Raw genomic sequence first — 27,267 nt, forward strand, 5'->3', positions numbered from 1 at the left:
GCCAAAGTAGCACCTCTCAGTGAAGCTCTTTGTCATGAAAGCATGCTGCAAAACAGCAATATGATTTAGAACCATTGGTCAGTTATACTCTGCACTTACAAGTCCCAACAGTCCCTAAATTTCTTTTGAAGACTAAATAGGCTATTTGCTTTCATGTTTGACAAGATATAGGGTGATAAAGTATATTGCCCGTCTTGTCTTAATCATTGAGATGATAGATGGAATTAAGGTAATAATCTATTTTTTCCTTATCAGTTATGTACAGTGAAACATCACAAAAAAAAAAAAAAAACAAAAAAACAAAAAAACAAAAAAAAAAACCACAAAACACCAAAAAAAACCCCAAGTTTTTACACATCGGGCACCTCAATACAAGAGAGATATTGAGATGCTGGAGCAAGTGCAGAGGAGGGCAACAAAGCTGGTGAAGGGCCTGGAGAACAGATCCTGTGAGGAGAGACTGAAGGAGCTGGGACTGTTCAGTTTGAGGAAGAGAAGGCTGAGGGGAGACCTCATCACTCTCTGCAAATACCTGAAAGGACATTGTAGAGAGGTTGGTGCTGGTCTCTTCTCACAGGTCATTAGTGACAGAACAAGGGGGAATGGCTTTGAATTCCAACAGGGGAGTCTTAGACTGGACATTAGGAACAAATTTTTCTCAGCAAGAGTGTTCAGACAGTGGAATAGGCTGCCCAGGGAGGTGGTGGAGTCACCATCCCTGGATGTGTTTAAGGGTCGTTTGGATGAGATGCTGGGGGATATGGTGTAGGGGAGAATTTTGTAGAGTCGGGCTGACGGTTGGGCTCGGTGACCCCAAGGGTCTTTTCCAACCTGAACGATTCTGTGATATATACTCATGTAGGAAAAGAGAAGAACTTATGAGCCAATAGTCCCACATAGAACCAGCACAGCATGGAAAAAAGATTTTAAAAATCAATATAGGGACTATCATTATTACGGATCTAGAGCTACAAATATTGAAATATGTATGTAAATGCCGTAGATTACTGGTTTGATTCTTTGCAAAGACCAAATATCATTTTGAGAGTATTTTACAGGATAGAGTTAAGTTCAAAGGGGTTTTATATCAATAAAAGTATCTTTCATTTCTTTTCATACCCTTCCTGGCAGCTTAGTCAAGATAACTTTTCTCCCTGAGGACTAGATTTCACTTGGGAAAGAAGTGCTGTTTTATATGATATTAGCTAACTCATGGTAAGTGGCAGTCAGCTACAGAAGTCTAAATTCACACAATCTTCCACCATAATCTGTTTCACAAGCCAAAATAAGGAATGTAACACACACAAAATACTAAGCACATTAAAACATAAGAAGTACTAAGTACTAAAATGAATTCGCTGATGTCATTAGGAACACTAGAGACTAGACCTAACACATTGTTGACTCTAGATATGGCCACTCTCTGATGCTTTTTGAGAAAGATGAAGAAGCCAATTAAGAAACAGTTTTCACTTAGATACACAGAAACAGACACATTCTGTTTCTGTAAAAAACAGTGTACCATTTGAGAGGATTCTGGAAAACAATAAGCAGAGAAGCATATTTTTAAAATTATGCATAACTAATGAAACGAAGTGTTCTGGTTAATTCTTTATTTTCAACATCAAATACATTGATAAAAATCTTGCACCAATCAGATAGCCTACTGGATTTTTCTTTTAGACTTTTTTAGAACATTTTTAGGTGCAAAACAAAGGAGAAAAAAACCTCACCAAAACAAAGACATCAGTAATTTTATATGCATCAGTGAAAGAACAGAATACTTCAACAAATGCATCATGGCAGCTAAGCCTATACCAGAGGAAGGACTTTCCATTGACAGACTACATAGTGCACACAAAAGCATTAGTTTTATAGTATATACATTAAGGTGATACATAAAGTGGCTTGTTAATGTGAGTCTCGTGACCAGCAGTCTATCCTTTCATTTTCCAATGGACACTTTCTGAAGAAACATTCCAATTATAGGCACACAGGAGTACAAAGCATACTAATTTGCAAGATGGCAGCATATACATTTTTTTAAAACTTTTTGTTTGTTTGTTTCTTTAGGCACATCTGAATGCAAAATACTTTTTTTTAGATTTTTTTTTTTTTTAACACAGTGCAAAACTGAATACCCTTATGGGCAACAATCACTTTGAAAAGAACTTTCATTCAAAAGGCAAAAGGGAATTGTGAGTAAAAGGGTAGGACATTAATAGTAGGGAAATAGTGATTTAAAATTCTCAGATCAATTTGAGATTATGCTATAGCTGCAGGTGACAGCAAAGACTGGTTTGTATTATGATACCATCGTTAACATGACCCTTCTTTTACACATGTTGAATTTCTATCTGTAAAGCTGTATTACGGTGTCAGATAGCATTGAAAATAGCCATCTCTTTATTCAAAGTAAGAAATGCACTTATAAATTCAGCTGAGAACACCTTATATACAAAATCCCATTACCTTTAGGTTGAGTTGCATTCTAATTTTAATGCAGGGTATTATATACACAAAAGAGGTGTACTGTGTTCCTACCAAAGCCTGTGATAAAACTAAGGCCCTACTGAGCCAGAATTTTTACTTTGCTGATAGTTTGTTTAATTTTAAACATTTGGCACAACTCTTAACAAATCAGTAGGCATAAACTGGCATAGATGGAGGCTCCAATACAAGCCCTGGCTTGGATGAAGGGGGTGGTTTGGTTTTGGTTTTGTTTTCTTTTTTTTATTTTTTTTTTTTTTTTATATTTAAAGTCCAGTGATATGCTGACAGTCCTTGCAATATCCTTGGGAGCTCAGTTCAGATTATTTCTTTAATCATATTTTTAAATTATTAAACCCCTTAGCGTACAAAAGGAGAAAAATCATTGAGAGATACCACTGAAACATAATAGTAAATTTACCATAAACACACACCAAGAAACTCTCATTAAATTATTTTACCCCAGTACAAATCCTACTGCCCCAACTGGGAGTTTTACCTGAGACAAAGTCGGCAACATTGAGACACGGCTCGAACCACTACAAACCAGACTAGCTTTCACACATTGTTGGAAACTCAGACATCACTAAATGCTACACATCACCTTATCCCCTCTCCTGCCTCCCTAGCCTTTTGTAATAATTCAGTAACAACCATATTCTCAAGCAAAGTCAGTTCATCTGGTCTATTTCTGTTTGGCTTGTGCTGGTATTACATTGCTTATGTTTCTAGGGGGTTTTTTGTTTTGGGTTTTTTTTTAAAAAATTCATGTATAAACATTATAAAATAATTCTTTCATTAGCTGTCCAGAGACATTACTATGAATGTTTTGGTAAAAGCATAATTAGCTGCCTTAAATAGTTTCTTTCAATTCTTTTTTTTACATGCTATATATTTTTATTTACTATCCAGCACCAGATATTCAGGTAGTACTGGTTTGTCAGCTGCAAGTATAAAGTATATATGTATATATACACACACACATAAAATAGCATCCTGTGAAATAACAATTACCAAATGTCAGGCACAATTGTTTGCATACATGAGAGCATAATTCAGAATTACATATGAAAAAAGATACCATTTTTGTATCATAGACTTTGTTTAATCAATTGAATAGCTACATTCAGCTGTCTGATATGTGGACAATCACCTTTATAGATAACTATGGGAAGGTTAATATATTCATTAAGGTGCTGCTTCAGTTAAAATCTCATGAACAAGTTAATGACACAGATCCTGAAACTGCCTGAAGGTAAATTAATGTATTACTGGGAATCACTTTTTCTTTCTTGGATGCCTTTCACTGTTGTCACCACAATCATGGGAGGACTGGTTAAATCTAAACGACTTCCTTGCAAGGGCTGAGCCTAGGAAAGCATTCATAATTAAGACTGTGAGCTGACTGATTGTTCCTTATGTTCCAAGACACATTATGATACCCTTCTGTCTGCTGTATACCACTTCAAATCGCGCTTATCTAGCTTCACTGGGAAAATCTGTAGTGTAGTGGTGCTTGCCCTATATAAGTATCATCAGAATCTGACCCTCTCTTATGAATTGCTCTCCACTGTTTTTTTTTTTTCCTCTAGGCCTAATTTACACTTGAAGTGATGTAATGAACTGTTCTGAGATGTAGGAAGCGAGGCATTCATTTAAACCTTGAAGCTTATGAGCTTGATCCATGTGTTCTGTCATAGAGAACTCCAAGTTGCACATACAGTATTTAAAGGCCACTCTAATGCACACTGGGCTACAAGTGAATGATGGTGGTGTAACCACATAAGTGTAACTACAGGGATTCCTGTGCTCCATTCAGATCTTAGCCTGCACTCATTTCAGGACATTCATGATTTTTCTAACACATTTGAAAACCAGCTACTAAACAAACAAACAAAAAAAACATGTGCATTTTTCTTTCAAAGCATTTAAGAGCCCTCCAAAAGCCCTTAGGTACCAAATTTGCACACACACATGCACACACACATACTCTCTCACTGAGTACACAAAAAGACAAATCCTTCAGCACATTCAGAAAAAAAATGACACTATAATATGCATCAATAAAAGGCCTATTCACTTACAGTGACTGCTTCACATGTGTAGGCTTGCACAGCTTTTGAAGACTCTTCTTAAACATAGGTAGCATCTAGCTTTAGACTTTTAAACTGCGCACATCCTTGGATATGTACATGGAACTGTTATAGACATCATTATGTACATTCACTAAAGAATCAAATCCTTGACTTAAAGCACAAACTTGTCCTATGCCTTGCTGCCTTCACAATTGCTACGTAACTCGATCTCACTGCACACAGATTCTGCTTGTGTAACAGGGAGCATAATTAGACATAGGCACTCCTGTATGGCATTAGTTGCACTATTTCCTCTATTTAGTTACTACAGGATATTCCAATCAACATAATCTAACATAAAGGTTTCACTATAGCAGTAAAAGAAGCATTCCTGAACCCATCTCTAGCACCGTGGCCAGCTGCTGTGGAGCAACCTACTCATGTGCTATGAAATATCCTTACTGGCAGGGTGGTCACTTCCAACCAGCTATTGGAATAGTCCCTGGTCCATGGTAACTCCCAAACTGTGCCTGGAAACCAGAAGTGCAGATAGGACAGGCAAAGTTTATCATTAGACTAATAAAATATCCCTAGCTATGTAATAATTGCATTCCAGTACCCAGCAACGCTTCCTGACACATTTAAATTTATAGAATAGATGCAGCCAAAAAGCAGCATTGACTCCTACTTTGAATAGCACATCGTATGGATTTCTTCAGTCTCTCTCCTTCATGTCTTGCTGCAACTCTTGATATATTTACAATTGGTCTGAAGAATGTGACTAACCCTTATGAAAAACAGTTACACACACGGAGAAATCCAGATTTATCTTCCTGTACATGCAATCCCAGAGTCTTCACCATGTCTGAGGCTCATTGCCCAGTTCTGGTGTCACAGGTGAGCTGGCTCTTAACAGTGATTTTTGAGCATGCCCCAACAAGAGCCAAAGCAAGCCAAGGCAATGCAAAGCCTACTGCTCTGGCTGTGATGCCAGCCCTCCCAGACACAGCTAGGCCACACTGTACTGAATGGGATGGGACCATTCCACCCTGCTCTGCCAGTCTTTCACTAGTATCCTCATCCCTTGGTTGGTAGCACAACAAAGCAAACCATGGGGGAGGGTTTTTTTATAAAATAGTGATGGATAATGTATGTATGTGAAGATTCTTATTTTGTTTTAAGACCTGATGGTTTTTGTAATCATCTGGTCTGATTTAAGAGTAATTATCTATGTTATCACTGTTTGTCATGTTGCCCTTGATTTACACACTGCCAAGCAACAGAATAATTTAGCTTTGTAGGATCAGACAAGATAGGATGACTCAATGCAATTCAGCTAGAGGATATGGTAAGGGGATCTAAAAGTTTGGTCAGTATGACCTTGATAGGGATGTAAGCCAGCAAGGTAAAACAGTATTATTCTCAGACAGGGATTCTTTTCTACTGTAGGAAGAGAGGTGGGAATCTACCTAAACTAACAAGTAGTCGCAGTGCAGTTTCACTAGGGCACACTAAGTTGCCAATCAGCTTTCCATTTGCCCCTCAAAAAAAGTCATCCAGAATGTCTACTGAACCACTTCAAAGTTTCAAACAAGGATTAAGCAAGCTCAGAATTTGGGGTGGTATCAACAAAGGCTACCACCCATGAAGATACCAGTACACATGGGTGGTATGACCTATTAATTTATAGTAAAATGAATATTTGGTTTAGATTGGGACTTACTCAACATACATGCAAAATTGAATAAAAACCCTGCAAATTTTAAATCAAGTCAGCCTGACAATCCTTGCTGGCTGTCCACAGCAATGAAATGTAGGATAAGCAATCAATTTAGGCAAGTGCTTGACAAACACTCACATGGAAAATGCAGGTGACTGTTGTCACTGGAGTGTTTACTTAGGTGGGACTATAGAGGAAAGAAAGCGTGAACTAGGTAGTACGCTGCTGGGTTTCTCATACCATTATATCTGCTGACTTTTCTTTATATTGTATTCTGCATATTGTCCTCTTCTTTGCTGTTTATATAAAAAGGCTGCAAGGAATGAGATGAAGCTGATGCACTTGTCAGCTGGCTCCGGTTCTCCTCTTCCATCGGTGCAGTACTCCTGGCTGCTGGGGCATGCAGTCGGTGAGCGTCCAGCATCTCCAGCAAAAGATCATAGAGTGGGACCACGTTTTTACATTTCATATTGTACAGGTGCTCCATTCCTTTGTTGCTGTGGTTGTAACAAAACAATGGTTACTTTCCAAATACACTATGGAAAAAAAAAAAGCTATCAGCTATTAATATTTCTTAGGTTCATATAAACTCTACCTTGTACAAAAAAACTTAATGGTGTAGTTGCTGTACACCCCTGCTACAGTTAGAAGGCGGCACCCTCAAAAACCACTTCAGACTGCCAATGAGCAAGCTGCTTTCTAAAGGTGGCTCTTTTGCTCTCCTTTGCCTAAAAGGTAGCCTACAGCACATGGACTTTGGATTTACACACTGTGACTAAGTGGATGGGATGAACCTTGGTTTGCCCATAATAAAACCTAAACTATCAGAGGTTTTTTTTCTAGAAGATAACCTCAGCCAATTTGTTAGCAAATGCTCACTCTTATCCAGTCACAAAACTATGGAAACAATAACTAACTTCACTGTGCATCTGGAACTTCCGTAATTGTACAATTCTCCTTAGGGGAAAAAAAAAATAAAATAAATAAGGGATGATTAACACGAAGACAAAGAGACTCCACAAAAAGACACAAGTAAAAAACCCACATGCACACACCCCTTGACTTTTTTCTGAAGACCTGTATCAGTCCAGGAGGTAAAATCTGCATGTTTCAGCTTTAGTAGCTATGTGGTGCTTGCTCTAATTTTCATTTTATTAACCAAAATAATGAAAATTAAAATCTGTGTAACAACATCTCTTGTCCCTTCATAAAAATAAGATCTATACTGTATCTTTTTATAGACTCGTCATGTTGTTAACACTCCAGCCACTGAGCAGCTACTTTAAAAGGTAATTATGTCTGGAAAAATCATTGCTGGGACTACTAACAGAGTGCCTCAGACACCTCACCTCTAATTCACAAAGGGCATGGTCCTCTCAATTGGGATTCAATAGATCTGCATTTATCCTCACCCATAAAATACACATAATGATCCTAATCCCTTTTCTAAAGTGACTTGCAATCAAGCCACTTGTGAAAAGTAGCTACATAAAAGTGATATTTTTATTAAATATGATCTTATAGGAGACTAAAGTTTGCAGAATTAGGTTACTGCTACATTAGAATTCTACTTGATAGTTTTCAAACAGAATACAAGATGCACATAACATTAAAAGTAGATGCTGCTTACAGCACTATCAAAACATGAAGCAAAGGAAAAGAGAACTAGAAAAAACAAATGGGGAAAACATTTACTCCTTTCGCACCTTAATCCAATGTACTATTTTGCACACATGTTCCATATATCTTTATGGAAAGCAGACATACATAATTTTTTTTTTTTTGTAGCAGCTCTACATGTAGTTTGCCCTCCCACCAGTGAAGGAAAAATGTGTATGTGCATTGTGAAACCCCCCTTCCATGGACCAGCACAGAAGGGCTGACTGTGTGCTTGCTCTCACCTCATGTGTCTGATGTGAGAGAGGATGAGGAGGAGCTGAGCCAGTCGTCTGTGTTGCTGCTGCAGAGAAAGACCTGACTTAGCCATTAAGTGTATCAGAGTGTCTGTGATTTTGTCCAGAATACGGTGAATATAGTCTCTCTCTTCCAGAGATTTCAAGGTGCTGGAAAGAAAAGTGTACACACCTGGAGTAGGAAGGAGAAAGAAAACAAACAAACGGCAGACAAAAATTACTTTGCTAGAGTCAGACTTGCCCAAGGTACACCTTGTGTCTTGCCTCTTCAGCTGTGTTGGACCATGGGAGCTGATTGTGTGTGAATCTTCTTGCTTGGCAGCCAGGTCACTGCTTTGAATGTCCCTGGAGCTTGGATTTGATCACTGTAGGCAAAGCAGCAGGAGGAAGACAATGCATCTTCCCCAGCTGGGTCCATCCAAGTTCTGAGCCAGGTGGTGGGCAACACCTGCAGCCTGCAGCTAGACCTACCTGCAGGCTGTACTCTTCTCTCAATCATTTGGCTTCAAAACCACGAGGAGACGCCTTGAGAGTTCTGTAATACTTACTGACCATCCCAGGCCTTCAGCGGTTTTTGCTATTTTATCTGCTGCATAATGTTTGATTTTTGGTGATTTGCTAGTCAATCTAAAACTGAATAATATGCTATCACAAAACATGTAAACAAAATCAGTGTTTGCTTACACACACTTGCCTCAACAAAACCCTCCCAACCAAACAAGAGCCTTGAAGCATGTGTTCCCTCACCTGCAAACCCAACTCTCCTTTAAAAACTAGACCCAAAGCAACCTTTATAAATTTAGCCATATGACATTGCTTACTGATAAAGTCAGCAGCCTGAAGTTTTCATTCAGAAGGAAATTTTTCCAGAAATCAAGACACCTTCAAACTCCCCCTCCAACAGCCCCTCTACATCTCCTATAAAGCACTGTAACCCAGGCATATGAGCTTTTGCCAGTAGTAATTCTGGAGTACATGAAGCACATTAGCTTTCTAAATGGGAAAATCTGAACTATTTTGCACTTTTTTATCTTGAATTTGCTCTGGACAACAACACACAGTCAATGTGCATCAGGTCACAACAACAGCATGCTTCCACAAGGCAGCTGTTGCATTCAGCACCAATTTTTTTAATCTTCTGGATTAAGCTATTAACTCTAAACAGGTCAGATTACTATAACCCAGTCCTGAGGCAGCAAAACCTTAAGATGTATGGATGGTACTACAGTCAAACTGGCTTGATCATGGTGTGTTCATTCCCTGTGTCTATAATGTACTTGACAAATCCTGTGCTTTAGTCCTTCTGCATCAGCTCACAGAGCCAAGAAGACATGTGGATTTTGTCCTTGGAAAAAATTGGTTTCTGGAATTACTTTTCATTTTGCTTTTCTTTAAAGCATTCTTTATAGCATAATGCAGTTAGCGATATTAAGAAAAAGACACACACGCACTAACATGTACACATACACAGACATATATTCTATAGGTTGTTTGTACTGTTTTAGCCTGGGGCTGGAGAACCATCAGATTTGAAGATAAGAATATTTTGCCATGCATCTGAACAGTCAGGGAAATTAAGATTTTTGTACCATCATCTTGGCATACCTCACCTCCTCTGCATCATTTTATACTTCAGGGACCTGACGCTGGAACTATTGTAACCAGCAAGCAGGTTACAGAAGGCTTTGGGTCTTCTGTACAAAAAAGAAATATAAATTTGTGGTTTGAATGTCAGTGTGAGTGTCTGTGAGAGAGTGAGGGAGTGAGACTGCTTTAAAAAGGGTAGCTCAAAAGGATAACTCAAACACAGCACAGCTTCTGAAAACCATGTCAGAGCTCTTAATTTTGGTAATGAATATGGCTTCAAATTGGATATCAATGGATAGTACAACAGCCTCTTTTCTCACAGAGCTTTTTATGATGATTATTTTTTTTAATGAAATGAATTCACCAAAGAGAAACAGCTCCTGGGGCTTTTCTCAACTGAATGACTCTTAACCATCCTCACATATACCTACTGACAATATCAGGCTTTACAGCTTAGCAGGTAGCTGTAGGGGCAATATTCTTAAATATTACTGACAAAACACAGTCCATTAGAAGGAAACATTAGTCTCATAAACCCACAGTGCCTCCAGAGCAGCTTATTTCAGCCAGAGGATGCTACTGAGCCCTTGTAGCAATACCCCTTAGTTTCATAACTTTGAAACCAGCAAAATTTTAAAAAAGCCCTCTGTTAGGAAGAATTGTTTTTCACCTAGGTCTAGTCCAGAGCTATTAAAAAGTATAAATCAAAAAAACCCACTCCCCCCAAAATGTATAGACTTCAGGCAATTGCCAGTCGATAACTGCCAAGAAAAATGACATTTGGTTTTCCTTTCTGCCCCCTAGTGATTGCTCCTGTCCCAGGCCAATGACCAGAAATTTCCCCAAAAGAAATTCCAGCTATCCATCAAACACATAGACACACACAAGCAGAGTTTTGGAACAGGAGTGCAGAAAATTGTCTTAGCAAAGTGAAATTTAACAGTCTCAAAGGTCTTTCCAACCTCTGAAGCTGAAAGCAAGCCTAAATTGAATAGCTACCAGGTTTTTTTCCAGCTCTCTCTGCAGGTCAGTATTGTAAAACATAACAGGAGCAAGAACGACAAAGCACCACCCTGTAAACAAGTAAAGCCTCTTGGTCCATGCTGATAGTACAAAGCTATGCACAGAACAGGGCCCTCGGGGACTGCAGCACTACCATGCCAACTGCTGGAATATGATGATATCATTTTATATGTCACTATATCTAGTGTTATATTTTTGCATATTATGGTAGAGGAGAACACCCTCTACATCTTTTCTGTCACAATAAACCCCAGTTTAAATTATCTTTAGAGTTCAGGCTCACAAAACCTTATCCAAGGTTCTTCTTTCCCTTCCACCATGCCCCATTGCTCTGGATCTGTAGCAAGCCAAGCTGAGCTATGAGCAAATTCAGCTCTATACCATGAACTCATGCAATCATCCAGTCCCCAAAATAAAGAAATAAATAAAACGCACAATTTAACAGGAGCTGGAAAAATCAGGAGAAAAGAATAACAGTCACATGGAACAATGTATCAAGAGGATGCATAAAATCAGGGAAATATTTCCAGCTACTAAAGCAGATGCGGCCTACACCTTCATCTCCAAAATGAAAGCCTGTTGCTTTGCCACTCTTCTTTTCAGATACACTCAAAAGTAAAACACCTGGCATCATGTTGCCCTTTTGTGCTTCTAATACTTATTTTCCAGTGTTAAGAAACAGTCCTTTATTACTGAGCTGAAGGTGTTTTTTAAAAATACAATTTTGCTTTTTAGTCAAAAGATTTATTGCTGAAGCTTTAGAGGGGCATCTTCCAGTTTGTTGTTTAGCCAGAGACAATGTTGCCCTCGCTGTTACAGACATGCTGTCGCCTTGATATCTCAGGGAAAATTTGGAAGTAGTGTAAAAGTATATTTTGCTTTATAAACACAACCTTCCATCTTTTCCACACACACTGAGTGAAACTAAAAAAATTTGCTTGCATTTTGCCCAAGACGGAAAAGGAGTGTAAAGATATTAAACAGCCTTGAAAGATGTTGTAAAAGACAGAGAAAATAAATTTCCAACAAAAGTAATAAACAGCACTACCACATGTGAAGAGACTAACAGATGTCCAAGGATTTAATAAAGAAATGTCTGTGTACACTCAGTGAATTAAATCAACACAAAGCTTCAGAATGCAAATGCAGGCTGCTTTTAAATATGAAATATAGCATAATTAGTGCAATTTGTTTAATTAGTCCACTTGTTTAAATCATTTTGAGATGAGTTAGTTTAATTGTCTGCATATATAATACAGATAGCATAAGGACCAAAAATTCATTGTGTGTTTATCTGCTGTTTCTTTAGTAGAAGATTTGTGTATGTGCAATCATAGAAAAAAAATCAGGTTAAAGGAGGCTTAGAGGACATCTAGCTCAACCTCCTGCTCAAGTAACAGTAACTTCAGGGTTAGGTCAAGCTGTCCAGAGCTTTGTCCAGCTGAGTATCTCTGAGGATGGAGATTCTGCCTTCTTTCTGGCCAAACCGTTTCAGTGGGAAAATTTTTGGTTCTGTTCATCTCATCAGCATCTTCCTTGTTGTGGTTTGTCTTCTGCTGCAGCTTTCCCCTTGCACCTCTGAGAAGAGTCTAGCCCTGGCTTCTCCATAACCTGTTCATCAGCTATCTGAAGACTGCAGTTAGACCCTCCCTTAGCCTTCCCTTTTCCAGGATGAACAAATAAATCCAGCTCTCACAGCCTCTCCTCATACATCATGTACATTGTGTGCTTCAGAGCTCATAATATTTCATGTGTGTCCAACAACTTACCTAAAGGAGGCTGGCTGTGAAGAAAAGCATCTACAGAAGACATTTTAGGGTACCTATGCCAAACAACACTTACACAGCTATTACACATACTCCAAATTATGCTACTTAGTTATCTCTGTAATGCAGTCTAGATTCCTAATTTGGTCATCTAGAGGATCTGACAGTTGGAAACTTGTGTCCACGTTCCCACCACCTAGTAGTTAACTCCTCAGTTATAAAATCAGTTGTTTATAGGAATGCAAAAACTGAAATGTAGAATTAACTACCTTTATGCATAAGCAACACACACATACATTCTGTGGCCGTATATACATACACATTTAGTTTACAGTGTACTCAGATATACTGCAAGTGCATGATGCTCTGCATAACAATGGTATAAACTGCTTTCATCATGAACCTGTAACAGCCCAACCTGAACCATGCCATTTGATCTATCACCATCAAGTCACGTAAAAATGCCAGACTTCAGAGCAGCTATAAACTTTCATTTAATGTAAAAAAACCCGCACATGCAAAATCAGATCGCTCATCACATCATGGTATCAACTCTGACCTTCTACCACACAGAGCACTACTGATTTGAACCTGCTGAATATGAACCTTGGAGGAATGAAGATCTAGTATCTCCTAGCCTCACACAGTGGTCCCATCTCTCTTTTGTGCAGAAGGAAATCTGCCTCTGATTACAACTGACTTCACTTGCTATACTTTTTTTGTTTTTTTACAATTTTTCCTTAGAGGAATCTTGAAACAAAAAATATGATTAACAAAGTGAAATGTACTTATGAAGGATAGCTGGTGATGTCTGGCAGAGCTTTGTCTAAACAACCAATTTAGTTTTCTGGATCAATGGTAAATAAAGCAGTGGGACAAAAACTCAGCAACATGGCTTGAAGTCTTCATGTTCAAGACAGGAACATCTAATGTATTTTATTCAAACTTCCAATTTATTTTTTCTAATTTTAATTCAATATTTCTATAAGTCAATTATGTATTCTAGATTTATTTCAGAGGATAATTACATTTGAACATATTAGCTAAAAATCAGGAGGAGCATCACTTTTCAGGAAGAACATTTAATTCTAGAAAATATTCTGTTACAGTTATCAGGACAATAAAAGGAAAATAAAATGTCAAAAAGTAATTACCATTGTCACACTCTGCTGTCATCCAAGATAAAAACAATAGCCCTTCATTGCTAATATACCAGGTGTTCACCTCAGATGTTGTTTTTTGGTAAATAGTGACAATCACAACAACATCTGAACCACATTAATATCTCACAGAACATAAATGAAATATTTTAGATTTGATTGTATAAATATATAATTTTTCTTGATTTTTTTTTTTTTTTTTTTTTTTTTGAGTAGACCAGGTCCAAGTTTCCGCAAAGGAAGAAGTGTCTGATCAATAAAGCAAACTCTGCTGTGTTTAGAGTTAGCCTTTGGTAGAGTTAGCCTGTGAATTACCTGAATTTGTATTTCATGCAACCTGGGCAAGTGATCTGTTAGACCACCAGATAAAAAGCACATACAGCCCTCCACATGTGGTTTGTCTAGAGGTTGATACCACCTATGAGTTCAAACCCAACAGGAAAAGGGGTGAACAAGTGAGTAAATCCTCAGGATTGGGAAATTCTATCATCTTTAGTCATTAGGTAACAACTTAGCAGAGAACTGAGTCTAAAATTTTGACTTTGGTGTCTATGTTATTATTTTAGACCTCTATCTATGAGAACATTGTGGGCCTCATTTCTGCATTTAAAAATAAGTTGTCTGGAGTTGTTTCTCATTTCTAAAGGTGTGCAACAGATATTTGCCTATTTCAATCATCTCATGCAGAATTCAAGTCAGCTAACCTTATATATCTGTATCTATACCTATAATTGTTACCTAGTCACCTATTTTTGAACTGTACTTCAGACTGAGGTTTACAGCCCAAAAATACTTAGCACCTATAAAGGAAGTGGGAGGTGATGACATCTGTTTTAGGTGCCTGTATTTTAGTATAAACTAAACCACGATAAACTCAGCCACTTTTTTGCCATTATTTGCCTTTATTGTGCCATCACCAAAAAATGTGTAGATTTACAACTAAGCATTGCCTTTGGATGCACTTAGCGTGGCTCCAGCTACTTCAGTGTCTTGCAATCAGAGCTTTAAGACCTGCCAGCAGCTAGTTCAAAACACTGCTCTGATCACACTTCACATCACCTGTACGCAATGTATCAACTACTTACTGCGTTAATCTGCTGGGTCCCACCTACACCACTGAATAGGTTTGCCTGCTTCCATCCCTGCCTGCATCTGCAGGTGGCTCTGCCCGCATCTATGTTAACAGCCCCCTTTTGATTGCTGCTGTCTCAAAATGAAAACATCATCAGGGACAACAAGCAGCATTCAACCCCATGCAAAAGCAACCATAATTACCCAAGTGACAGCAAAGCACACCACTTACCAGAATTGAGCAGGATGATGGACTTAAGGCACACAAATTCCTCCCCTTGAAGGTTCATCATGCGAAACCGAGCAGCAGTAGCCAGCAGCATGTCAAAGATTTCCACCATGCCCTCTACACATTTCCCTTGATTCCTGTGTGAATACCATCAAGGGAAAGATATTCACAGCTTTAACCTGGTGGCAGCATGAGCTTTTCATCCCCCTGGATCATTCCCCTCCAATTTTATTTCATCAGTTCTCTAGATAGCATGTGACTTCCTACTCTATGCTTAATTGGTGTGTGATTACAGAAGCATAGTTCTCAGTATCCCCCATGAATAAATAATTAAATACTAAATTCCCCCCAAAAATGTCAATTTCATAAACTCATCACCTAGGCATTACTGGGGTGGAACATGCAAGATTGACTCAACCAAACCTTTACACTGAGGAAAAGATTTGTTTAAGACTACATTTTGATTTATTTTTTGTGGGTGTTCTGTCTGCCTTACTTTGTCTCCTCTTTCTTTTCCTTTAACTGAAATAGTCCCAATTCTTTGCATTTCTGCCTCCCTAATGTTTTCTACATGTTTCTACCTGGCCTTGCAATCTGTAATGCTCCAACACACTTCTCCCATTTTTCTTACATCAACATAATGCCTCCTTAAAGAATAAGCTTATTCATGAGTTCAAGAAGGACTTGTGCGGCCAAAATCATTCAGTCTGCATGACTGAATCTGATTAAAACTATCACTCCACAAATCAGATAACTTTTTACTTTGGAGCATTAAACAAAGCTAAAGTTTGGGAAATCTCAGAGTGTTCATTAGTAATGGCAACTAACCACATCCCTCTACTCACAATACTAGGTATTCTCACTCACTAATTTTCATCTTGCACACCAAACCTGCAGTTCAAGAATTAATGCAGATTTTAATTATCTTTTATGAAAATTTAGTCTGCATATTTTCTGGTCATGGAATTTTGGATCATTTGCATTTCTACTTTTTATCAAAAACTATCTACTTTTACTTTTATTAGAACTTCCTGAGTGAAATTTTAACATGTAAGACTTAATGGGTGATTAGATCTGCTGTTTAAAAATATACTGGATTTTAGATACAATTTTTATGAAGAAAATTTTGAAGATCATTGCTATAGGAAAATGCAAAAGAAATTTCAAATCAGACGGTTATTCCACTATAATTTGTAAAGTGAGCACATGTTGATCATCTCCTAATCTCGTGACAAAAATAATGTTGACTACCAGCATAGACACACCTGCCTCAGTCCAGATACAGCCATGCTGTTGAGACTGTAGCTAATGCCTAAGCCCACGCCCGACCCTCAGACAAAGCAACCATCTTCCTTTTTTTATACAGCCTGGGAACATTCTTAGCACTTAGTCATGTCTTAGACCTAAAACTGAGTCAAAGAATGAGAGGGAGTCTCTGTGAGCACCTGTGCACCAATCTCCTTTCAAGTTCAAATCCCTATTCAGCTTAATTTGGTGCTAGAACTTAAATCTGCATCTCCCTTATCCAGGAGCAGTGCCTACAAGCCAGTGACTATGGCATATGACAGAAGCTATTTCATCTGCTTTCAGAGATATTTAAACAAAGCAGGACAACATCAAGACAAAGTCAGAGATACTCCCTTAAAACAGCCAGTAAGGTGTTGGTTAAAATACAGTAATATTTGAAAACATGGGGTCCTAAGCAAGTTTTCCAACCACTGTTACAACAGCACACATTCTCTGACTTTTCTGTGAGAAAGAGATGATCCAGTCTTGGGAATGGAAATAATAGGAAGTTATCTTTAATGAGGATGGCTTGCTCCTTCTTGCCTTGTGTCCCTGTGGACTACCAGGCAGCTGCACGCTGAGCACTCCTGAGAAGTGCCTAGTTCTCCTCACACATTTCACTAGCACTTAGCTCAGAACTTGATTTTCACTGAATGGCAGGCACCTGGTCACAAGCTGCAACGTTTGGCAATGCAACTTTTATGGCCATTTCTGGCTCTTAAAAATTTTGCTGAAGAAACAGTGGTTTAAGCTATGGCAGCTTTTCAGGTACAACCAGCAACAATGATAATTTCACACATTAGATTCCCACAGACCGTGGTAACAAGTGCAGTGTAACAGGTTGTGGACAAGAAAGTCTAAGATTAACAGACAGGCAGACTCAATGCTATGTTCTACGTGAAGTGTGTGATGCCTTTTGCAGTCTCATTTACAATGCCCTGGCAGATGTGCTGAACTAAAGGCCTGATCTCAGCCTAGTATATGTGAACATGGCTTTACTGAAATTCACAGTTCTGTCTCTTTTGCTTGAAGGCTGAATCTGAACTCAGACGAGGAGTTTTCACTGATTTGATGATGAATCAGTTACACTGTTCAGCGCTGGATGTGGAGAGCTCTTCAGCAATGGCCATTTTGCTGCCCTGATGAATTCTGCCTGCGCAGAATAAAGCTCAAAAACTGAACTGGTTGCAATCACGTATATTCCTCCTCTGTCTGGACATCAATAAAATAAACAAAGACAAAGTAGTATTTAATAGTATCACTGTCAAATAAAAAACAAACAGAAATCCGGTGCTCAAAACCAGGCATGAGAATATGAACAATTACTATTACCTTAAAATCTCTTTTGTGTGCTAAAATTTAAATCCTAATCCTATGGAAGTAAAATAATCATGAATTTTTACAGAGGGATAATAAGTTCCACTGCTTTTGATATAAAATTTTTGCTTATAATGAGAGAAAGTTTAACTTTGCATATATAGAGTTAAGCACAGTTTCAGAGGACTGAAAGCCTTTAATAGATTTACATAAACTTAAATAATGCCCCAGTAAAAGTTAGCTTAAGAATTTTGAATTTCAGGATTACACAGAAATGAAAAGTCTCAGTGGATCATATGGCAAATGACACATACTAAAAAAACCCCACATGTCTGTCTAAGACATTTACTTGCTTCCTAAAACCCAACAAACTACTTCCAGCCAGTATTCAGAACAATTCAAATTACACAGTCTGAACGAATTGCAAAATTTGCATGCCCAAGACCACAATTCAAAAAAAAAATAGTTATTTGTAAAATGAGACCTTCAAAAATGCCTTATGGCGACTCATAAGATGGAAAAAACATTCTGATGGCAAGCAGGAAGTATTCCTAGGTACTTTTCCCAAAAATAATTCAATGGACTGTAGTTTACAAGATCAATATTCCAATCAAGATCCTCTTGCTGGCAAGTACAACCTTTGGACAAAAACTTCTAGTCCTGCAACACACAGTCCATGTGGTAAAATCTCCATGTGTGTCTGTTTCCCACATCTGAACTCATATGGTAAAGGGTAAATAAAAGCTACGTATGTTTAAGAGATTCTAAATATACTTTTTAATCTCATTTGCTTTGCTACCTGCTGTGTGTGAAATACCAGGCTACTCTATAAGAAAGAGTATCTCTTTAGGTAAAGTACTTCAGAAGAAGTTAGATACCTAGCTTTAGGTATTCATGTGTGCAAGCAACAATTTAGAAATTTCTGCTTTACTTTCAGTTAGGCAGCAGATCCAGCACCACTGAAATCACTTAGTATCTTTGAAATGCAAGCTTCTAATCAAATATTTTTATTATCTAGGCTACAACTCTGATGTTCTTAACCAACAAAAACTATCTGAAATAGGAATCTCCAGGTCTCCTGAATTGCCTTCTAACTTTCTAACATAAACTGATAATGTTATCACATCTTCACAGCTGTATGTTCCATTGATAGGCAGGCCTATCTAGGAAGGCCTAGATAACTTTTCTGGAGGACAAATTAAGCAATAGATTCGAAAATTATCTTTACCCCACCATCATTCTGTTGTCTTTGTGTGCTCTCAGCTTAGTGAAAACAAAACAATAAAATCTTGTTTACTGCAAAGCATCAGAGTGTATTCTCACAAGAATCCTTAACACTTGGCTATCGGAAAATGTTTGGGAAAGTGAAAGCATGTGAATTAAAGGTCTTAAGTTACTGTATAAAAGTACTACGTGTATTAACTTTTGTAAGTCTATAGAATCACAGCATCATCCAGGCTGGAAGGCAACTCGGGATGTCTTTAGTCCAACCCCACACTCAAAGCAGGGTCAGCTCACTCAAGGTTTTATCCAAGCCTGGTCTTGAAAACTTCCAAGGATGGAGATTGCACAACTTCTCTCAGCTTAATTATTTTTATCACCATGGTTTTTTTCTCCCCTATATCCAGACAGAACTTCCTCTGCTTCAATTTATGACTCTTGTTTGTCAGTCTCCCATCAGGCATCTTAATAAAGAGCCTTGATAACCTCTTCATAGATTTTAGGTCAGCCATGCTCAAAAGCCATCTCTTCTCCAGGCTGAACAAATCCACTTCTCAGCCACAAGGCATGTACTCCCCTTGGTGGCTCTCCACTAGTTTACTGAAGTTTATTAGCATCTTTCCTGTAATGAGGGGTGCAAAGATGGATGTGGTATTCCTGATGTGATCTAATCAGTGCCAAATAAAAGTGAAATAATCACTTCCCTTGATCTACTGCCTACAGTACCACTGATAGAGCCCCAGATACCACTGGTCTTCATCGCTGCCATGTTGCAGTACTGGCACACACACAGATTGCTGTTCACCTGCGCCCCAGGTCCTTACCAGTAGAGCTGTTCCCTAGCTAGCTAGGCCCCATCTTAACAGTAGCAGTGGATTAAGTCCATCACATGTGCATGACTTCGCATTTCTCCTGACTGAGTTTCTTGAGGTTTCTGTCAGCCCATTCCTCCAGCCTGTCTAGGTCCACCTGTATGGCAGCTCTGCCCTGGAGCATATCAACTCCACCCCCTTTTTTGGTGTCACCTGCAGATTTGACCAGTGCATTCCACCCTCTCCTCCAGGTCATTGACAAAGACATTTAACCGGACACGTCCTAGGACAGATCCCTGAGGAACTCCAACTGTAACTAGTATCAAGGTAGAGTGTGAACCATTAAGAGACCTAGTCATTTTGTCACAGAAGGCAATCAGGTTGGTCAGTCACAAAATATCCTAAATCTGTGCTAATTCACACTCACCATCTTCTCCTTCCTGCTCACATTAACAACTTCCAAGAGATCTTGCTCTATGATATTCCTCGCGATAAAAATTGATGCTGACTGCCCAACCTGTAGTTCCCAAACTGTCTTCCTTCTTTTTAAGATAGGTACAATATACACCTTTCTCTAGTAATTAAGGAGCAATCCTGGTCTCCATAGCCTTTCAAAAATTATAAAGAACAGCCTCGCATTAACATCATCCAACACTCTTGGATGCCTTTTCTTAAGAGATTCATGACTCTGTCCTCTTTTACTTACTCAATCCTCTACTCCTTGAACCTTGTATGTAGGAATAAGAACCTAGATTTTATTTAAGTCTTGGAAAAAACATAGATGTCAGGAATGTCTTTTACAGAAACACAGGATCAAGTGACAGACAAGTAAATGTTAACAGTGAAGGGTGTTTAGGTGAGGTGAACAGGGACTCAGGGAATGTTCTCATCAAACTTTCTATCCAAAGTGAAAAGCCCAAGTAGGCATAGATGCACTCATCAAACCAAAGCCTGACTGTGCTTTTGTTGTCTCTCTGGCTTCTTTGAGCATGGTACTTAATTTGATGACAAGAGACTTTCAAGAACAGATGGAATCTATCAGACTAGAAGGGGGAAGGTAATCTTCACAACCTGACTTAACTTGGTGAGGAAGTCTCTAAACAAGGCTTGTCACAGGATGTGTTCCTAAGCTTAAAGGTAGGTTAGGAAACAGGGGAGGTATGATCGAGAGAGAGCTTCAGGGACAACATTTACATCTCTTGTTCAAAGGGACGGTATTCACAGCCTTAATTCAAATGCTTGTGCTCTAACACAGAAGGAGAATTAGAAGTCCATACACTGTCAGACAGCTATGATGACTGGAAACACAGAGGCCTGGTGGGATAGTGCACAGATCAGATGAGACAGCACATCTGATTGGAGAATGGTCATGGATGGGTACAACTTGATTGGGAAGGACAAGTATGGAAGAAGAGGGGAAAAACTCGAGCTCTACATAAAGGGAAACCTTGACTGTACAGACCATATGAAACCAAAAACCCCTTAGGTCAGGAGATTCTGTGTATAGGTCAGAGGAGAAATTAACACTGATGATTTGGGGGGGATTGTTACAAACTTTCTGACCAAGAGTATAAGTGGATAATTTTTCTATAAATAACTCATAAAATTTACCCTATCACTGGGCTACAGTCTTGTGGAGGATTTCTACATGGATAGACTGCAAGGTCAGCATAGCATTGTGCAAGTAATCCAGGGAATTTCTGGACTGTGTTCATGATAACTTCCCAATACAAACAGCACAGTGGCCAACCAAGGGCAATGCTCTATTGACCCACTCCTCACAAACAATGACAAATTGCTGGTGAATGTGACCACAGATAGGAAATTTGGCTGCAGCAACACATGAGATGTGATTAAGCTTAGGATCCAGAGGTAGGCTGGGAATGAAAACAGTGGAACTATGACTCTGGATTTCAGAAGAACAAACTGCATTTAGGGAATTGCTAGGCAAAATATTCTTGGAGACATGATTGGGAAAAGTGTCAAGAGAACTACACAATATTTTAAGGAAAACTTGCTGAGAGCTCAGAAGCAAGCCCATTCCATCGTAGAGGAAGACCAGGTATTTCAACAGAAGATCCACTTGGCTAAGCAAGGAGATGCTTGAACTAAATGGCAAAAGAACATATAAGAAATAGAAATAAAAGCAGGCATCAAAAGAGGAGTACCAAAGCACTGTTTGAACATTTATGCCTAAAACTAGTGAGGGACACAGAGGGTAACAAGAAAGGATTTTACAAGTATGGCAGCAATAATTGGAATTTCAGTGAGAATGAAGAGTGGACAAATGGGGGAGAAAACCTGGTGACTGAACTACATGGAATAGACTGAAACACTCAACAGCCTTTTATTTTGTGTCAGATTTCACTGGCAAAGCCAACAGAAGCATATTGACAGGTTAGGGAATTACTTAGAGAATTAATCTAAATTGTAATTCCAATCTTTGAAGCCAATCGGGGTTCATTCCAGGGTGCTGAAATAGTTGGTCAATGTATTCACTATGCTACTATCACTTAGAAAAAAACAATGGAGATTTAAAGAGGTCTCCGGCAAACAGTAGAAGGTTAACTCCACTTTGACAAAATCAAGGAGGACTGGGAAACCAGATTGTGCTTGATCAACCTGATTGACTCTGTGATGAAATAATTAGCTAAATAATCAAAGGGAAGGTGGTGGGTGCAGTATAATTCAACAGTAGTAAGCCTTTTTCGATTTACAGTATTCTTATCTGTAAACCAGGGAAGTACAGGCTGAACAGACAAACAGATACATGGGTGGAAAATAGGCTGGATAACCAGACTCAAAGTGTAGCAGTAATGGCTCAACACCTAGTTTGTGGTAGGTAATAAGTACTCCAGAATTGACTCTGGAGCCAATGCTGTTTAATATATGAAGATAAAAAGTTCATCTTCAAATTTGTGGATGATACTAAATTGGGGCTGGAGGGAGGTTGATACCACAGCCTCAGTGCTAGAGGGACCCTGGAGGAGTGAACCAACAGACACCTCCCAAAGATTAACAAGGAAAAGTACAAAATTCTGCACCCGGGGCCAAATAAACCCATGCATCAATACAGGCTGGAAAAACACTGGGCTGAGCAACAGCCTTCCTGGAAAATTGAAACCAAATAAAATATAACCCAACAGCATTCTCTCTTTGTGGATAACGCAAATTGCATGCAAATTATCTTAGGAAGAATGTGGCCAGAAGAACAAGAGAAATTATTTTCTCTCCACCTCTACTTGGTCCTGCTGAGGCTGTGCCTGTGCCGAGTTTTAGGCCCCACAGCTCAAAAAGGATGCTGGATGTCTCCTCCTGTTGTGGAGATGATTAGAGGCATGCAGCACATGGCCTACAAGAAGGGGTTGAGTGGGAAGGAAGCAAAGTATACAGAAAAGGGGACAGACAAAACTGCAGACTACAACTGCTTGAAGGGGCATTACAAAGTCTTCTCAGGAGCAGTGAATGTTAAATCAAAAGGCAACTAACTGCTGTAAACTACAGTTTGGAAGGTTTGGGCTGGATTATAGGAGTGTGGTCCAACCCTGACAGAGGTACCCAGAGAGGCTGTGTGTTCATCATCCTTAGAGACTTTCAAGAAAGCTAGACAAAGTCACAGCTGGCCTAAGCTGGAGTTGGCAATGGTCTTGCTTCAAGAAGCAGGTTGAACAAAATGATCTGCAACTAAAATTTTTGTTTCTAAAGTAAATTGTTGGAGAAGTTCCTGAAAGAGTTTAGTTTCAGAGGATACCATTAGAAGCAAGGATTTATTACTGGTGTGGAGCTTTTTAACCAAGAACCCAAACATCCAGTCAGCACCTGAGTAAGGAATAAAAGCAATCCTTAAATTATATGAATAAGGTTTGATGTACTAATGCAGTGGTAACAAAATCCATCACCACATTACAGCCCTTTGGCTTCAGTTTATGCATAAATCTGGAACAGAATATAAAACAGAAAACATAAAATTTAAAAGTTAACCCAACTTTCTCATACTTTCAAACCTCTTCATCAGTTTAAGCCTGGATTGTACTTTGCAAAAAGGTTGAGAAGGAGTACAACCCTTTCTATTCGTTATAGTCTATTCATTTTCAATGCACATCTTCCTGGCATTTTATCCTCCTTACATCTCATTCTCATACTTCTATTATATTTGGGTAGGATTTGTTTCTAAGTCATTAATTTATTAAGTCATGGCTTAGGCAAGGAAGAATGTCTATCTGTCCACAGGCAAGGACACAAATCAGAGGGAGGAAACCTAAAGTGAGAGCATGTACATTTTTCAGAAAGTTACCTTCAAGTATTAATTTTGTGGGGGGTTTTTATCTTCTTTTTTTGGGGTGAAGGTAGTTCACTAAAATATTTTTCAGTTGATTTACAACATTGTTGCAGTAACTATTTCTTGTTTAAACAAATACAGTATTTTTGGCTACTTACTCAAAAATATGTGCCATTAGTGTCAATGCATGAATCACAGTCTGAGAATCACTTGCAGCTGGGAAATTGGAGAAGTACTGGACTGGAATTAACGTTATTCTATACAAAATCAAGGGTTTTTTTCCCTTCAAGAGTTTCTTGAAACAGACTTTTGCCATATAAGATAAAAAACTGAGATATCAGTTCCAAACATAATTTTGAGGGAGGAGAAGAGGCAGGTAGACAGAAGGGACCCTAAGACCAAGTCTCTCTTTTCCTCCACTGAGCTGGATGGTTGCATCTTTTCACATAACATGCCCTTCAAGTTATCCTGTTGGCATCATCATTTCCCCAAAACAAACAGGTTGAAAAAATTGGTTGCCCATGCACAGCAGCAGTTTTCACCCACCACACATCTCTCTCTTCCACAGGAACAAAACAACAACTAGGATTGAGCCTGAGGTTCAAATAGGCAATTCCTACCTCTTCCAGTACTGACAAAATTACCAGCCCACCATCCTCTGAGTTTTGCTAGTCTTTCATGATGTCTCTCTTGGTTGCTCCTTGAACTAGCTCTGAACCAAAAGTGGTGGCTATTTCACACACTGAATGAGAGATGTTAAATAAAGCCAAATGAGAGAGAAAATTCAGGAAGACTTGGAACAGATAAAAGACAGATCAGAACCATTATATCTGTGCTGTTTCTGAAGCACTAAAGAATTAGCAAAATACTTAACATTTTTGTTGATATTCTATCCATTAGAATATTACTGCAGGTTTTATGCATAAGTGGTGCCTGTCTTCAAGATAAGAAACTATTTTATATACATTAATGTGTTCTATATACATAAGTTCTATTAATAGACATTGATAAACACTTTCTGTAAAGTGATGCAGCTTAAAGAAGCAGCATGTCAGGAAAACTCCATTTCCAAGGTTTTAAGACCAAATTAAGAACATCCATCATGGTTGCCTTAAATACTGCCAGACAGGCATTTGAGGGTTACTTAACTAACTGAGGATTCCCCTTTTTCTACAATGCTATGTTTTATCAATAATTAAAAGATGAGGAAATTGTTATCAGCAGTGAAATTTTACTTCAGACCATCCTGCATTTAACCAGTAACTCTGGAGATTGTGGAAAAGGTTAGGGGAAAAGTAAGCAGGAAACAGCCCCCAAAGCTCTAGAACAAAACAGTAATATCCAAAGAACAGGAGGCAAAGAATAAAACAGAGACTACCATGACTAAACTAAATCATAGTATCAAATCCAAGACCTGCTGATGAAGATAAATGCCTACCTTATTTATTGTTCTGTGTCAGTACTCATGAGGTTAAATAGCACTCCAGATTTGCCTCAGCATGGCTAAGCAGTGAGGAAGGATCATTTATCTCTAGCTGCTGGTAATGCTTTTCCTGATGCAGTCCAGAAGGCTATTGGCCTTCTTTGCCATGAGGGAACACATTGGCTTCAAGAGCACCATTTGTGCTGATTTCCCAGAAAATGTGTGGAGCTTCCCCCATCATGCTGTCCTGTAGGCATTTCCTTAATTATGTGTACGCACACACTTAGTGGAGTCTCCCGCTACTACGTTTTGTTGATTATATCTCTCCTGTCCATATCACCCTGAACCCTTTTCTTGCCACTCCAGTCTACCACCTTCCTCAAACGATGGTGGGTCATCACCTCCCTCCCATGTCAGTCCTGGCTTAAAGCTCCCTCACTAGGTTGGCCAGCTTGTGGAAATTATGGTTTTGCCCCACCTGACGAGGTTGATCTCATCTCTTCATAGCCATCCTCAATGCTCAGATCAGGTTCCATGATCAAAAAAGTTGAATTCCTGTTGCTGGCACCAGTTATGCAACAGCTGTTGACCTGCAGGATCTGTCCACTCTTCCTCAAACCCCTTCTCCTCAGCTGCCCCGGTGGATTGATCACCTGGGCTCCCAGTGCCCTTGACCCTTGACCCTGCCTTGACCCAGAGCCATGTGGTCATGACTAAGTGTCTCTCCTGACTAGAACAACAGAGGATCATCTACCTAGGCAGATGAAGTAAGAATAGACTATACACTTCAGCAGTGGTGAATAAGGTCTGAAACAAATAGAAAATTAACTACTAAATGCCTTTTAAATTATTTTTTCTTGGTAAGATGTGATGTGAAATGGATCCACAAATATGTCAGATAGGAAAAAGCTCTAAAATGCTATTATAATTCTAAGAAAACTAATTACATTTTTGTCACATTTTAAACATTTAGATTAGAAAATTATTATGAAAGCTTTCCATTTGGGAACAATAAAGTTACAATAATTGGCTGAACAAATTTTATTCTTGTTGACAGGAAGGCCTTTTACAGTTTAATTTACATTCAGTCTGAATCACTTTAAAGCCAAAAACATTTCAAAATTCTCTTCATATCAGAAATGCAAAGAAAGTATAATTTTTGAAAGATCAGCATCACATGACCTAGAACTGAGGCCTGAGCTTCCAAGATAAACAAGCAATCTTAGAATTTGTGTAGGAGCTATCTTAAATCCAGAAATTATTTCATTACCTCTGAAAACTTTCATTATGTGCCTACAAACCCACCCAGGGAACCTCTTTTTCTAACAGCTGAAAATTGGGAAGATCATAGAGAGGGGTTTTTCTTTTCTTTTTTTTTTTTTTAAGAGTTCATCACTTTGAGCCTTACCCAGCACCTCCCCAAATTATGGAAGAGTCCTCTGATTTATATGTAGGTTGTCTGAATTACAATATTGGGTAGTTGAATTTTGCTCCAAGGCACAGTAAAGACTGATTTACAATAAACAGAAATTATTCCTTTTGCATTATTTTAATATGTGTAATTCTGTCTCTTATAATAATTTTTTCATTCTCTGGGGTCTACAATATAATAATACATGTGAAAATCCAACAATAAAGTGAACAATGAAAGAGAAATTTAATTATTTCAAGAGATTCCTTAACTGTCTACAAGTTGATCTACTCAGCTCTACAAGCTCTATCAGACAAGTAGCCTGATGACAGGATGATTGTTTGAGTAGGGTTTCCAGCACAAAATCTATTTCTATTAAAGATGAGATGAAAATGAAATGTACAATTGTTTTCAAATTTATTTTGAAGTGCAAATTTTGATATACTTATTGTCTATGGGCTTTTTCCTTTTGAAATAAATAAG

General features: G+C 38.6%; 1 protein-coding gene across 1 annotated transcript in view; it reads right to left on the reverse strand.

The window, feature by feature from the left end:
• Nucleotides 1-1,606: 1,606 nt before the first annotated feature.
• The window catches only part of ESR1 (estrogen receptor 1), a 163,476-nt gene continuing 137,815 nt past the window's right edge, over nt 1,607-27,267 (reverse strand). The window contains 4 exon segments of the mRNA XM_074896545.1: nt 1,607-6,568; nt 6,571-6,782; nt 8,187-8,370; nt 15,038-15,171. Of these exon segments, the coding sequence (XP_074752646.1) occupies nt 6,528-6,568; nt 6,571-6,782; nt 8,187-8,370; nt 15,038-15,171 (571 nt within the window). The 3' untranslated portion in view covers nt 1,607-6,527.

Source organism: Athene noctua, chromosome 1 (assembly GCF_965140245.1).
Source record: "Athene noctua chromosome 1, bAthNoc1.hap1.1, whole genome shotgun sequence".
Lineage (NCBI taxonomy): Eukaryota > Metazoa > Chordata > Aves > Strigiformes > Strigidae > Athene > Athene noctua.